A 16,681-nucleotide genomic window follows, 5' to 3' on the forward strand; every position below is an offset into this window, starting at 1 on the left:
TAGTCATCACTAGCACCAATACTATTCAAGTCAATCGACACATCTTCATCTAAACTGGGCATGCTCAGGAGGAGGAGGCTTGGCCAGGAATCTGATTGACTCAGCCTCTAAGCGGAAGAGGAGAATATACCGACACAATTGGATTATCCTTCAGCCCACTGAGAAGAAGTTTTTCAGGTAAGACCAATGCTCTTTTTTTTGACAACATATCCACTTTCCATAAGTTTGATCAACTAAAAGGGGAAAAAAGCAGATGTCCTGGCTCCCAATGACCCACATCTTATGGATCCATGGTGTTTAGGTTTCTATTCATAATTTTTATCTAAAAGATTATAAGTAATCTTCAATCACCAACTGCCTAGTTTAGTGTCTGTTTGAACAATGTGAAAGAATAATTTTCTCACCAATCAACATATATGATTGTTGTAGCATCCTGTCATCACCTAATCATCATATATGTGCTTCACAACTGGCAGAGTTAATAGAGAAGGTGGAAGTAAAATTGTATGCTGCAGTCACATGATGTTTGCTTTAATGACCACAGCACTTAATGATCAAAGGAGAAGGAAAATAACATAATGCCAATTATATTATGGAATAATTGATAAATATTGTAGTTCAAATTTGGCACTTAGTGGGATAGATGAGTTAAATTGTATGTAATTGAACTGGTTTTTTTACTGAAGTTATAATTAACTGTTTCATGGCAAAATATTTAAAACTTCATTTATCACTATTCTGCAATTAGCAGAGTATCTGAAAAGTTGAAATCCTTTGCCATTGTTTTCTGTATGAATGCCTGACTTACTCAGTGTGTCATTGGGCAACAGAGAAAAGAAAGGAAAATAAAATCAAAATCAGGAAATGCAAGAATAATACATATCATTAAATGGAAGTAGACAATAAACCCAGCTAAAATTTGTTATAGACCCACTTCTCGGTAACCAAATTATGTTCTGACGACCAGATGATTAATCCGAATGCTCAAAAGATGAACATGTGACTAAGAAAGAAATGCTACGAAGATCACTCGTTGCTGCTGTCTTATTCAGATAAAGTTTTCTTGTATAACAAGATATTCTGACATGCTGTTAGGCATGCAAACTTTGGTTGTAAATGCATTTAGGTTAGAAAATGACTTTTTTCATTATAGTCTTATTTGCAAATAATCTCTGGCTGAGAAGTTAAATGACAAGTTGATGTAACTCCTAAAAATGAAGTTCTCTATTTTGTGGGCCAAAAGCATGGGGAAGAATCAGGTTTTAACCAACTTCCTGAAAGTCCAGAGGTGAGATATTGCATTTTTTTTGTTACTATATCAGTTACTATATCAGTGGTAGGATTAAAACATTTTTACTACTGGTTCTGTGGGTGTGGCGTGGCTTTGTGGGTGTGGCTTTGTGGGCGTGGCAGGGGAAGGATACTGTAAAATCTCAATTCCTTCCCCACTCTTGGGGGAAGGCTACTGCAGAATCCCATTCCCTCCCAACCCCACTAACCTGCTTTCCCACTCCATTCTTGTGTGCAGGGCAACAAAAGAAGACCAAGCCGATCAGCGGGGACTTAGGAGGCAAAGAATAGATGGGGGCGGGGCCAATCAGAGATGGTATTTGCTGGTTCTCCTGAACTACCCAAAATTTTTACTACCGTTCTCCAGAACTGGTCAGAACCTGCTGAATACCATCTCTGCCTTATATCTATATATTCTTATGAATTAGATGCAAGAATTAGCCCTATGTATATAGTGACATTGTTTTAGATTATTATTATTATTATTATTATTATTATTATTATTATTATTTTATTAATTTTATTTTAATTTTTAAATACTCTGTAGTATGATGTGGAATTTGGGGCACTGTGCTGGAGTAGCTTTCAAATTTCATTGTATTTGTAGAATGCAATGACAATAAAGATATTCTATTTGTGTGTGTGTGTGTATTTATTATATAATTTTTTCAGCACAAGATTCTTAATGATTTGGTAATATAAACTTTGAAACAAAAAGTTTAGTTTTCTGATGTTTTCTGTTCCATTAAATAAGTTCTGTATCAGGGGTGTCAAACTGGCAGGCTACGGCCCAGATGCGTCATGCGCTGGCCACGTCCCCCCCAGCTCTGTGAAGGGAAAAATTGTTGCGATTTGTCATGTGACAACAATGTGATGCAATGAGTTTGACACCCGTTTTCTGTTTGGTTTTTTGCATGTTTATAGTACTTAAGTGTTTCCTGATACTTTTTTAAAAAGGTGACCAGTTTTTATTGGTCTTTTGTATTATTGAATGAGTTTATGCTACTTTGTTATAGAGGTTGTTAATAAAATTTGTTTTCAGATAAACAGGAAATAGCACAAGAAAAAGCACTTGCTTTGATAAATTCTTCTTAACGTGCCAGCCTAGTTTGTAATTCAGTTTTTTTGTATTCTGTCACTCTCAACCTTAGCAGGTTTCTGCCAGCAGGAAATACAGATAGTCATGATCTCAGAACAGTTAATTGACATAAAGCTCTACCTTTTAGCATTTGTTTTTTGTGGCACTTAATTCTTTCAGCCATAAATTTTCACTACTTTGTTTATTTACTGTATTTTTATTTGAAATACTTATATAACTGCCACATGGTGACCCTTGAAACATGAATAAATAAAGTGTAGGATAGTTTTTTTTAATATCCTTTGTTAATTTTATATTTGCAGTAGTAGAATATGAGCTAGTCTCTTAAAATTTAAACTGTTAAATTGAAATTCAGAGGATTTCGGCCTGATACTCTATTGGCAAAAATGAAATGTCTCATGAACTTTGAGGCCATTTATATAATAACAGTAAATATGATTTGTTAGAGAATTTGTGCTACACATACTGTTACTATCAGATACTGTCTTCTTGAATCGGAATCAATGAATTAGCCCTTGGTGCTATAGCTTTTGTTATTGGGGGTTCACTGGATTTGAGAACTGGGTCCATTTAGATGAAGTATGACCATTTTTCTAAGAGAAATTTTAACCTTTGGTGAAACTATTGCATTAGTTTCCATTGGTTCTTATTGCTTTATTGAAATAAAAAGATCAATTCTGTTTTTCACTTTTAGAGCACAACTTTTAGTAAATCTATTCAGAAGTGATGCAAAAGCAGTTTTTATGCTACACTGTTTAAATTATTGTTTGGGATACTATCGGTCATTTGATAATTGAATTTGGAAGCTTTAAATTTATGTTTAGTTTCTCAATTAAAAGCTAAAGGGATTTTGATGTCTGGCTAACGTATTTTTCTTCTGCAGTAACATTTGTGTGTTACTTTGGCTATATCAATTTATTCAGTTATAAAGAAGTTTTATTCATACTATAATTAAGGGGATATTGCAGTCCTTTAACCAATCAGTAATTGCTAAGATCCAGTAAAAGTATGCATTACTGTGCATCAGTTTTGAAACATAAAGGACCTGGGAAAGCTTAAAATTAAAAACAGATAAAAACAGCCTGGTTCAATTAATTGTTTAAATTGGAATACTTGGTTTTCAACAACATTATAGATTAAAATAATTAGATCCAGTTTATCCTTCCTTTTATATCTTACAGTATGTAATAAAGTTGATTTGTACATTAGCTATTTATTATTTTGTAGTTCATTCAGTTAGGAATATAAGGTCTGAATTAGTCCATTTGCTTTCTCAAAAAACTGCAGGAAGAACATCATTCAAAAAAGAACTTTTTTTCTTATAGCCCCTTGTGTTCATAGAATACCTACCTAAGTAACATGGGGCATAAATTAGCAGAAATCACTCATCACCAGTTCATGCAAGGGCTTTTTTGATTGAAGCTTATGAATGAACTTTGATTTCCATTTTTTTTATATTCATTCTGCTATAGCATGGGTGCACAGTCTGTGGCCCAGGGGCCACATGCGGCCCCTCAAGGCTTTTTGAGCGGCCATGAGACCTCTCCTCAGTGCTCAGTTGCAGCCAACTTTCGGTAAGTAAGTAAAAGTTCGACTTAATAGTTTTCAGAATGAATAAGTTGGGAGAGGGTGGCTGGGAGAACCTAAATGTTTTTTTTTTTTTAAAGTTGAGGCTTAAGAAATTTAGTCCTTTACTCTGGATACAGCCATTTTCTGTTTTGAACACACACTTTCCTCTTGCTCTGCTCATATGTAATCTCCCAAATATATAATCCACATGTGGGGTTTTTTTTTTATTAAAAAGAAAGAGTGCACCTGTATGCTATAGCAAATATAAAATTATACATGTTTAAATCTTTTTTCTCTTTAAATGATTAATAGTTCCTAAGAATAAGATGCTCATTATCGCCAGCTATAATGCGGCTAGGTTGTGGTGCTTCATAGAGGATTTTGTTCAGCTTGTATGTCTCATTCTGATACAATAGTTAGTGAAATGCAAATATATTTAAAATGGATAAGCAGTCTTTGACTTCCCAGTAATCTTAATTTCCATTGATGCTAGTTCTGACTGGGTGCATCCCCAATCTTGGTTGGTGGAAATTGCAGTTCATCAGTCCTGGAGGGTGACGAGTTCTTACCAGATCTAATAGGTCAATTCACTTGAATAATTTGTTTTACTTTTGACTCTGATACAGTCATTGTAATTGTTTTTATTTCAACTTGTACTTAAGTTGGCAATACTTTTAGTCTTTGTAAGGATCCCAAATCAGTATTACATACACAGGTTGTCTTAAATATTTTGGTAAAAAAAAACACATTTAGAAATTACTGCTGTGGTATTTTCAGTGTTAGTGCAGAACATCTATCTGTTTTGTAGGACATGCTCTTCCCACAGTTTGTGCAGGTTTCAGAACTCCAGATTTAGAAATAGATACCAATAAGCAGTACCCATTTGAGCAACATGGAATGCTATTGGTATAAATGTTTCACTTCTTGAAATTCAATATTGTTTTTTGTAACCATGAAAATATATAAATAAGACACATTCTGTAATAGAAAATATTTTAAATATCTATGCATCCTTAAAATGTATACTCAGGAAATGACCTTCTATATAATAATCCCTAGTATTTAGGACTACAGGCAATTCTCAGGTTACAGCCATTCACTCAGGGTTACAACTATTCATTCATTCAATAACCATTCAAAGTTAGGACGACATTGAATGAATAGTATTTATGATGGGTCCTTGTACTTCTGGACGATGCAGCATCCCCTCAGTTACGTGATCATCATCAGGGCACCTAGTCAGGATTATGAGGTTGCAGCATGCCACAGTCACAGGATTTAGATTTCTAACATTCCCTGTTGGCTTCCTGCAAGCAGGAAATAGGGCAGTTGGCGGTCATGTGACCTACTGTGTGGACATGGGGCTTACAGCAATAAGTAAGCCAAGGACTACTTGTACATCCTCAAAGTGATATACAAGCTGAATTAGAGATCCTCTCTAAGGAAGATAAGTGATTTAGAAATAGGAAGTAAATAAATAAATAAATAAATAAAACAAGTAAATAATAAATATGCTACAAAGAAAAAGAAACAAAAAAAACCCATAGCAAAAGCAACATCTATTATCAATTTCCATTTGCTAATAGAAAGTAGAGGCCAGCACACTACTGAAGGGTGATCCTGAAGTATGTTATGTGTTAGTAACTCCTTAGTGTCCATTCACCCTTCGTATGACACAGACACAATCTGCACTACAGCATTGCACATTCAGACACCATTTTCTTTCTACTCAGCCTCCCCAGTATAACCTCCCTTTTTTTTACAAAAATGACTCCCCCCCCCCCAGCTATTTTGCTAATTGCTAAAGCTTTATTATGTCTGCCTTCTGGTGCTTCTGTCTTACATAAGTTTAAGAGGGAATGCTGAATGTCCTTTATTGGAGGCTGAGAATGAAGATGTTTGCTGTTACTTGGCCTAGATAAATGACAAGAGAGGGAAAGAATGCTAGACCTTCTGGCTGGCTGGTTGTCTGCCCCATACCTGTGGAAAACAGCTTCCTTGCATGATCAAGCATTTTGATGATGTGGCTTAAAAGACTACCTACCCAGGTGTACACTAACTGCCTGAGCTTAGGACTTGTAGAGAGGCTTTTAGCTAAGAATGTGTGACTTATATATTCTGTGTTTTTACAAATACTAACAGGAAAGGAGATGAGGAAAAATATATGGACTGCTTGTTAATTATTTAAGAGATAGCGAGTGAGGAATGAAAAACAGCTGGAGAGTGAACACTGAACTAATAACTAGCAAGGGAGATATGTCTGAACTCTGAAGCAGCAAAGAATGTGTCATCTCCAATGCATCCACAGATCAGGATAGCATTGCGTTATTTGTGGGCAGAGTTAATCAGTTCCATCCTCATTTTAACTCTTATTAAGTCAGATCTGGGCTTTCTTGTTACTTTGGATTCTTTATGGCTTTTAGATCTTGGGGATATGGCTAGAGAATGGAGGGCTGCTATTTAATTACTTAACCGTTGCGCTTTCTGCCATATTAAAATCTTGTTTGATGCAGAGAATGCATGCTTCTTTGCTGGATGGAAATATATTACTGAGACTACTAATAGGACTTCTATTGAAGAAAGCTTTCCTTTGACCCAGAAAATCTCTATAATTTTGGCCAGTCTCAATGATAGCCTCCAAATACATCTAAATTGCTGATTTTCTAGATGTATTTCAACTATGATTTTATCCAAGATAATGTTACTGAAACTGTGTTGATTATCTAAATAGACGATTTGTGTCTGGACAACTAGAAAGAGTGGACTGTGGCCATAATATTTTCCTGAGCTTTTCAACAACTTTCTGTACCATCAGCCATGATAATAAGTACAATCATGAATGTATGGGCGCGTGGTTGTAGAAATAGAAATATTAAATAGTCAGCCTTTTGAATTTTCTTGTGGAATTCGCCATTGTTTCAAGGTTTGTATTTTTTTGTGATGTTCCACAGAATTTTCTCATGCTATTCAGGATCTACATGAAACTGCTGGAATGTTGGAGATTTTGAGTAGAATTTTGCTTCTTAATCACAGAATATTGAGGAAGAGATTGCTGCTCTTGAACATTGTCTATTCTCCAGCATGCCTATTGGAGAATCCACACACGTAGGTTGAATCTACCTTTCTGTCCAGAGACTGAGTCATCAATCTTTGCCATGCCTCTTCCTGTCAGGGCCAGGAAGCCCCCAGTCACAACTCAGTCTTGGCCCGATAGAGACGTGGTAGAGGTTGGCTCCGTGTTTTTGAAAAGCAGCATTCAGCTACAGTGTGGATTCTCTAAAAAGGTTGGAAAGACATAGAAGACAGGCAGCAAAGGATTTTAAAAGCCTGTTCTTCGCTCTGCTATAGCACGGCTTCTCCAAACCACCAATAATGGCCCAAACAGGCCAGGCAAAGAGAGGGCAGCTCTGTCACTAATTCCCACCATTTGGGGGGTGCACACCAGAACCACAGCCGCTGCTAACAGAAATGCACAGATTTGCACACTCAGGCTCACCCAGATAACTTGGGCATGGCCACCCCACAGAGCCCCACAGCTGATTGTCAGGGCCATCGGGCATCATTTTGGAGGCAAATGCATGATGAGTTGTGCAGGCTATCCCAGGGATCTGGTCTTGCTGCCACTGCCACAACCCAGGGGAGAAGACCTGGGCTGAAGACTGCCCCAGGATTAAAAGGGAATTGAGCCATTAGCCTCTCCTCCCAGGGCAGTCTCTGGGCTCAAGTTACAATAAGGACTGATCACTCAGCAGATAGTGTGAAGCTCAGACATTCTAAAAAACCTTCCAGGAAGGCTAGAACTGCAAGCAAGGATGCAGCAGACAAAATAAAGGGCAAAAGCCATTTATTCCAGGAAACCTAGAGCAGAAGAAAGGGATGCAAACAGAAGATAAAAAGCCCTTGAAAAGCAGCTTTCCAGAGCTGACAAGCAAGCTGTGCAGGAGAGGTATTCCCCTCCCCCCAGCTAGAGGCTACCTTTTCCCGCTCTCAGCAGCCATTACTGCAAGCCTTCCCTGCAATTCAAAGAGCATGGTCACCAGAGGGAGATAGAGAGCAGGTTTATGTCCCCTTAGCAATGGAAATTCAAATAGAATCATTTCCCTTTGCTTGCATGGCCCCTGATCCTGCAGAATCACAGATGAGGGAGAGAACCAGGGTTCCAAGGCCACTTTTACCCCTACTGCAGCGGAGCTCCGCTCAGCAGAAACATTTGAACCAGAGTTGTCTGCGGAAATTAAGGCTTTTATATCCCAGACCATTTCACATGGGGTTGTCTCTACCCTGCAGAGGAGGAATGATCCCTCTTCCTTGGGCTCTGAGCCTCCATTGCAAACCATGTAATACCAAGTTCCTATGGAGGCACTTAGGCACCAGAGGGCAGAATCTCCGGCCCACTCTATTAGGGGTAGGGCATCTGTGATAGAGGAGGAAGACCAAAGAGAACAAGGGTTCTCAGAGAATGAAGACTTAATTCTTAACCCCCCCCCCCTTCACTGGGCTATTCAGCCCAGCATTCTTTAAATCTCTACTGCACAGGGCTAGAACCATGGCCCAGATAGGCACGCCTTGCTCTTCAGCAGTGCCAACTGACAACTAGGCCCTAATAACAAGGTGTTCTCTGAACCCACTGTCATGCAGCAGGACATACCCTGCCCCAAGCTGTTCCTAGACATTGTTCAGAGACAATGGATGCTGTCAGGTTTCCTTTCACAGATCCAAATGACTTCCGGAACCCTCCCACCAGCAGCCGGCTGGCCCTATTTGCAGACTGATGGGAGAATATCACCTCCAACTCTTGGGTCCTGAAGACGGTGCAATTTGGTCTCACTCTGGACTTTCTCCACGACTCTGAGGACCTTCACCCAATGCCCCACCTCCAAAAACCTTTTAAGAAGAGGACTTATGAACAAGGCAGTCCAACACTTGTTGGTCATCGAGTCGGTGCCGGAGGATCAGAGAGGGCATGGGTTTTACTCTATTCTATTTGTAGTCCCAAAGACCACGGGGTGGTGGTCGTGGTGGTGTAAAGCAATTCTGGATCTCAAAAAATTAAATGTACACCTAGAGTACAAGAGATTCAATATGCAATCTCTGCAGTCAATTTTGAAGGGCATAATGGGGGGCAACCACTTGATATCCATTGATCTGAGGGAGGCCTACCTCCACATTCCCATCTTTTCGTCCCATCCCTGCCGTTTGGCCTATCATTGGCCCCCAGAACCTTCACAAAGGTGCTGGCAGTACTGGTCGTCCACCTCAGAACAATCCCAGTGCAGGTCCAGTGCTACCTGGACAATATTCTCATTCAGTCATTCCAGCCAACAGGCATAGGCCGATGTGGGAACTATAAAAAAGCCAGCTATTTCCATCCACCTGCCTGCTACACCTGGGCGCAGTGATAGACACCAGTCTGTGCAAGGTTTATGTCACAGGAGCGTCAGGACAGCATCAACCAGATCATAGCGGAACGAGTGGTTCCATTGGTGGTGCTTTCCCAACTCCTGGGAAAAATGGTATCATGCATAGCCACAGTTCCCTGGGTGCATTTACATGACAGAACTCTCCAATGGTTTCCCTTGCCATTTGAGAGGGCAGGGACTAGCACCTCCAATATCAGGGTTCGGGTAACTCTAGATACCCTCAGGTCCCTCAAATGGTGGGTTTCCCCAGCACTAACCAAGGGAACCCAAACGTGTGACAGTAACCTCAGATGCTAGCCTATTAGGATGGGGAACCCATCTACAGTGTCAACTAGCACAAAGACAATGATCCCCAGCGGACCTGAAACACAATATAAACTGGTTGGAACTCTAAGCAATTCCTAAGGCAATTCTATCGCACTGTCTCAGGCCAGCATGTATTGATCCTGACGAGCAATGTGGCGGCCAAAGCACATGTCAACCAACAAAGAGGGACCCACTCAAGGTCCCTCATGAGTGAAGCAGAACAACTGGGAATCTGGGCAGAAGCTCACTTTGGCCATCAAGGTAGAGCACATATTGGGTGCAACAAAGGCACAAACAGATTACCTGAGCAGAACCAAGGTGGACAACTCTGAGTGGCATCTCCACCCGGATCTCTTCAAGGAAATGTCCCAGAAATTTGGAAGGCCGAACTGGACCTGTTTGCCACTCCCAGCTTCCCCGATTCTTCTCCAGGTTCCCAACTCTGGGTGCAGAAGGGGTCAATGCCCTTTACAGCCAATGGCCCAATGGCCTATTATATACCTTCCCTCCTCCAGAGGTGATACGGAATGTGCTACTTGAACAGGTGGAAATTCTACTCATTACTCCCCATTGGCCCAAATGGTCACGGTATGCAGGTGTGGTAAGCATGTCGGTGTCCTGTCCTTTGAGAATTCCTCAAAACAGGATTTCCCTCAGCCAGGGGGTCTTGGAACATCCAGATCCTCAGTGGCTCCAATTGGCCACCCTGCACTTGAGGATCCTGAGGAAGGACAATTTCTCACGGAAGGTAATACAGATGATCCAGGCGTCCAGGAAACCTTCCACTAACAGAATCTATCTACCTGGAAGATGTTCTGTAAGTGGTGTGCCAGGGGAGAGACGGATTCCACGGTGACCTCTATTTTGCAGATCCTGGACTTTTTATAGGACGGACTCGACAAGCACCCTACGCAGACAAATGGCCATCTTGTCCACTGTGCTGTGCTACCTGACATTGAAAGTCGCCTTCTTAGTGACTATCACCTCGGCCAGGCACATATTGGAACTGGCAGCTCTTTTTGTCAGAGAAGAACTTTGCACCTTCCACACAAACAGAATAGTTCTGATTGTCCTACTGGATTTCTGCCCTCCATCTCACGACCTGGAGCACAGATGGCACACTCTGGATGAAAGGAGGGCAGAGTCAGATATATCAAAAGAACATCATCGTATCGCATAACTGAAGCCCTGTTTGTCTCATTTTAACTGTCTTCCATGGATACCAAGGTCTCACCATCAACCATAGGCTGTTGAATAAGGGCTTGTATAGCCAAGGCCTACGAGACTCAAGCTCTTCCTGTACCCAGATGAGTAACCTTCCATTCAAAGTGCAGCTATGACAGCTGCATGGGTGACGCATCTGCAGGGCGGCGATATGGTCCTGTCTCCCTTCGTAAGGCACTACAAACTGGACACATTTGCCTCCGCAGAGGCGGCTTTTGAACTACGAGTTCATACAGACGGGGGGATCATAGGACCAGACTGCTTCCCACCCATAGGGACAGCCAGTTTTGGTATGTCCCATGTGTGTGGATTCTCCAGTAGGCATGCTGGAGAACAGGCATTGGCTTACCTAAATGCAGTTTCTCAGCATGCCTTTGAAGAATCCATTCCCACCCTGGCAGCTGTCTGGTCCAGCGTCCAGATGGGAGGCCAAGCCAATACTGCAATGACGATCATCAGGTGGTTGCGCTTTCTTCATGACTGGGGGCTTACTGGCCCTGACAGGAAGAGGCATGGCAAAGATTGATGACTCAGTCTCTGGACAGAAAGGCAGACTCAACCCATGCGTGTGGATTTTCCAAAGGCATGCTGAGAAACTGCATTCAGGTAAGGTAACACCTGGTTTCAATAATGGACTGGATGTGGTAGAACAAAAATATTTAATTTAAAAATAAATCCAGGTAGAATAGTGATGCTATTATTATGTAAGGAAATTAGAACACCGTAGTGAACAGTTCATCCTCTTTTGAGTTGAGTTGTACACTCCCAAAGCAGACTGGGAGCTCTCTTTGATGCTTTGCCATGGAGGATTTGCAGTAAGCTTTCTATGAAGAAGCATCTTCATTTAATTATGGCCACTGTATCAGCTACAATTCTTACCGAACTACTCAGATTTCACTATAGTTATCCATGCATTGATGCCCATACTGATTATTGAAACACTCTTTATGCTTGAAGACCATGTGAATGTTACATGTATGGCTAAATATGATATATAGGCAACTAACTGATGTAAGACACAGGGGTCCTACTTACAAAGCATAAAGGTCCTAAACAATTTAAGTCCTGAGATCTCCCATCCCCCATTGCCAACCTGATAGGCCATTAAAATCTTCAAGAGATATCCTTATAACGCTTCTCCTGTTCCTGTCTGCTTGGCACCTAATAGAAGACCACCTGTATTTTCTCATGTATATAGAACATACTCCTTCATTAATGATATTTGGAGTCTACTTTCTCAACAGTCTGCAAACTCTTAGAAAATTTTGTTAGGCCTTTAATTGTTCATTTTAATACCAATTTCAGTATCAGTTTAATTTCTTACTCTGCCTTAAATTATCACTGTGAGAAAGTGGGGCATAAAATAGTCAAATAAATACGTTACACTGCATGCAATATCAATATCTTGGCCAAAATATGCTTGCTTGAGCACACTGATAGTGGTTATTTGGATTACAGTGGTCCTAAACTTAGAACCATTTGTTTAGTGATTGTTCAAAGGCACTGGAAAAGGTACTTATTTTTCACTTACTGACCAATGTGGCATCCCCATTGGTAATGTGATTAAAATTCAGGTGCTTGGCAATTGTCCTGTGTTTATGACAATTGCACTGTCCTGGGGTCATATGATCACCATTTGTAACCTTGCCAGCCAGCATTCTACAAGCAAAGTCAATGGGGGAAGCCAGGTTTCCTTAACTGTGTGATTCATTTAACAATTGTAATGATTCGTTTAACAAATGTGGCAAAAAAGTCATAAAATGGGTCAAAACTCACTTAAAAATCGCCATGCTGAGCAATGAAAATTTTGTGCTCAATTGCGGTTGTAAGTTGACAGCTAGCTGATGTACTATGTACTGTTTCATACCTTACATATTGTTTTCAAACTCTTAAGTAATTGGAATGTTTCATAAAGCATCCCAATACGTTTAAGAAACTGAAATAATGGCTAAATGGCTTTCATTGAAACTAAAACTAGCTATACACAAGTTTCAAATAGCCTATATTTCATCTTTGAATTTATACACTTTCTGCAGTTTGAAGGAATATTTTTTATTTTTGCACACAATCACATTTTTTGTATTTCATTCAATTTATACAGCCATCCATTTCACATACATGACTGTGGGTGACTCACAAGTAAAAATGATAAAAAAAAACAAGTTAAAACATATTAACCAAAAACATGATGCTATGCTATGATACCATCTTTTATTTTTTGTAAAAATAACATTTGTATAAACACTTCAATTATTCGAAGTGGTTTTAAAATATATACAATAAGATTTTTTTTTCTTCAAAAAATGATATCAATGCACAAAACACATAGTGAATGTGCATAAAGGGTTCCTTTGTATTATGATATATATTAGTGCATATGTCAAGAATGGTAAATATTTTGTCGTTAATGGCTGTCCTCATTTTTTATTACTTCTTGAAGGCTCTGAAGGTGCGTTCTGGTTGAACAGTTTACATTCAATTCTTTGAAGGCTTTAGCATTTATGTAATTTTCTTTGCTGGTTGGGAATGTGTAAGAAATTGTACTACTAATATTCTGTTATTTTGTGCTGGATTTCAGAGAAAGAAATCTAGAAACCAGAAAATCATAGATTGAAATTCATACTTTGTCTGCTCCAAACTTGTTGAGTATTGTTCCTTTTTATTGGCAGCTATTCTTTATTATCCCAGGCACTACCATTGGAGATTTTATAATTAGGGATGTCTAGGATAAAGTACAACTTTTCATAAAAGGCATGTTCTGTCAGCGAGCATAGGGAGTACAGGTGGCTTAAAGAAAAATTGCTGTTTTTCCTGAAAGGGGTAGTGAGTATAATTTTGTTTTAATGAATCAAAACTAATCATGTTACTGAAGCTTGTTTTTTATCTGCTGCATAGAGGTGTGAAGCAGTTTTGAGAGAAAATATTTGTCTGCTTGTTGTTTTTGGATCTGGGAAACTTTACAAAAGTTAGCTTGTCCTTATGTCAAGAATAATACTTCAACTGTATTATTTTATGTGGTTTTTCTATTAGTGGTACCTAAATATGAGCCAGTTATACTACATTGTGCTACAGGCCATACATAAAGAAGTGACACAAATGTGAAAAATAGATATGAACTTGGATCTACCTAGTCACTTGCATTGACTTGTTCACACGCTATTGCCACAATTATTTTATTTGCTTAATGTTAATGTTTGCAAAATTTACCATTTCCACTACAAAATACTGCTCGTTCCTATTTGTTCTTCCTTTCCATCCTTTCTTAGATATTCTATTTTCTATCCTTTCTTATTCTATTCTACTTATTTATTATCTAATTCTACTGATCCAATTATTTAATTTATGTTTCTATATTTTCTTTTTTCTTTTTTGAAAATCTACCATAACATTGATTACTTTTTGAATGAAAACTTTAAAATTTTATTTTCATAATTAATATTGATTCAACATAGCTTAATAAAATACAATCATAATGTAATGTTACCCAGTTATTTCCCAAGTAGCTAATGGCATTGGTTTTCTCCCCTTTATATTAGCTGCTGCTTAAGCTTTTTTTTAGTCTATAATGAAGATAATTTAATTTCAAAATATGTCTGCTGAGTTTTTATTCGATAAAATGGATCTTATTTCTAGTGTTCCCATGTTCTGTTGGATCATTCTCTTTGATAAATGTCACCCCCCTCCTCTTCTTATGTAAAGTCCTTTTGATGGTAAACCAATGTTTCATTCTGATTCATTACTACAGGCATTAATGCTACTTCCTACCAGAAGTCATAAGATTAAGAAGCTACAGAAGAGGAAGTTGCATGAATAGAAAGGCTCCAGGAATTCATTGCCTTCAACAGCTACAAAGGGGTAGGTATATGATTCTTTATACATCTGGGTTTGAATTCTTAGATACTTGATAAGGTAGAGGTCAGTGATTCAGGAGGATGATTTCCAAAACAAAATTGTGAGTATTGTTGTGTCTGTGATCCATGAACTGAAACTTGGTACATTTTGCATATTATCAAATGAACATTTTTGTAATATAATTACATATGGATTTTACAGTATCACTCATTTCCCTGTCTGCACTTCCAGTATTAACTGGTCACTGAGCCATTGAAATATTTCTTACAGAAATGTGAAAAAGAAAAATCCCCTTTGCTGTCCCTTTTAAGGGGAAAAAGTGGTCAACATTACAGGAGTAAACAATGATACCTTCGGTCTCCCCATTTTCTCCTCTTTAATTCTTTTGCCATAATCATTTGAGACTTGGTAGTTTTGACTATTTTTGATAGGGATACAGTATATGAGATTTAACCAAACCTTCCTTTCCCTGATCTTTCCACCCCTTTGCAGAGCAGAGAAATTGGATTTCAAGAGAATAAGTTTTTTTTGCTGTTCTGCACATTGAGAGCAATATAATCATGCCAGCAATGGGAAAGACTGCCTACAGAAATTACTTGCAATCTCTTTCTCTCCAGCCTTTCTGGTCTGCATCAGGGGACATACACATACTGACTGTAATGACAATCACATAACTGAGAGATTGCAAGGATCATAAATGGGCCATAAGGTTATTTTTTCAGTATCATAATTTGAAATAAATAGTTGGTAAATGAAGACTATCTATATTTGGAGCGATATTCAAATATTTATGTGCTATGGTTTTGCAGAAACCATTCTTGTCAAAAGAGCTGATGTAGAGAGGCAGTCCTTCTCACTCTACTTTATCAGGATAATAGTGCATGTAGCAGTTGAGCCCTAGTTATTAAAGAATGAGAGAAACATACAGCTGGAAAAAGATTTCATAAAAATTAAAATTCTGTAATGAAAAAACATTTCTAGAAAATAAATAGATATCGGGCTCATGGAAAAGAAAAAGTCAACAAAGAAATCCACAATTTAGCCATCTGAAATATATACTAAGCGATTCATTGTCACTATAGAATTGTACTGATTTATGCCTCTCAAATATTTTCAGAATGTGTTATTTCTGAAGCTTTGAACTGGGTCTCCAAATCACATCAGTTTATTTCTGAATGCCTTTAACTTCATAGATATATATATAGAGATAAACATAGAGGTAAACACACACACATATATGCCCAGACATAAAAATGAACATTATGAAACAATTTAGTCAACATTTTTTGAAAATGACAATTTCTGTTTTTGTATTACATAATTTTATACAGTTTACATTTCAGCATCAAATTACTAAATATTTGTATTTAATTGTTAATTAAAAGAAGTGAATTATAAACTTCCGATTTTTCATAATATATGTAAATAAGTCATTATGGTTTTGAATCATTTTGGATGAACTTCATTGCTATTAAGTCGATGGTGCTGAGTATAATTACAGGTCTAGTAACCAGATGAATGTTGATGGTTGATACTGAAATTTTATATTATTAACAACTGAGAATATTGTTTTTTGTTTGTAAATTTTATTTGAGTTTTCACAAAAAGAAACAGAATTAAAACATCTTTTTTGAAAGCAGCATAATCCTGGGTTACATTTCTTCGTGCAGACACAAATTCAGGTTCATGCTCATTTTTATATTCTATTTCATATCCTATTACAATTTTACATTTTCTACATAGCTTCTCCCCTTTTTTAATTTCCTCAATTTTATTGTATTTATTTCATCTCAATTCAAATCATTATATTTATATTTTTTTTGTCTGTCCTGTTTCAATTGTCTATTGTCTTTTCTCATTAAACAAAATTTCTCCTGTAGTTACTGATTGGAGCATGACGCCTTTATATTTTTCCCCTAAA

The 16,681-nt window shown here is 38.2% G+C and overlaps 1 protein-coding gene across 4 annotated transcripts in view; it reads left to right on the plus strand.

The window, feature by feature from the left end:
• The window catches only part of ADNP (activity dependent neuroprotector homeobox), a 58,647-nt gene that overhangs the window by 27,812 nt on the left and 14,154 nt on the right, over window positions 1-16,681 (plus strand). Inside the window, exons 2-4 of one of the 4 annotated variants that reach the window (XM_087928999.1) lie at window positions 3,862-3,963; window positions 14,654-14,763; window positions 15,031-15,097. Coding sequence is in view for 2 of the 4 variants with exons in the window: in XM_087928997.1 (XP_087785123.1) it covers window positions 14,715-14,763 (49 nt within the window). In the remaining 2 variants the exon portion in view is untranslated. The remainder of the gene's footprint in view (window positions 1-3,861; window positions 3,964-14,653; window positions 14,764-15,030; window positions 15,098-16,681) is intronic. The other 3 variants (XM_087928997.1, XM_087928998.1, XM_087928996.1) reach the window with 3 other exon arrangements.

This window comes from Pseudonaja textilis, chromosome 3, assembly GCF_049901715.1.
Source record: "Pseudonaja textilis isolate UNSWEBS1 chromosome 3, rPseTex1.2, whole genome shotgun sequence".
Lineage (NCBI taxonomy): Eukaryota > Metazoa > Chordata > Lepidosauria > Squamata > Elapidae > Pseudonaja > Pseudonaja textilis.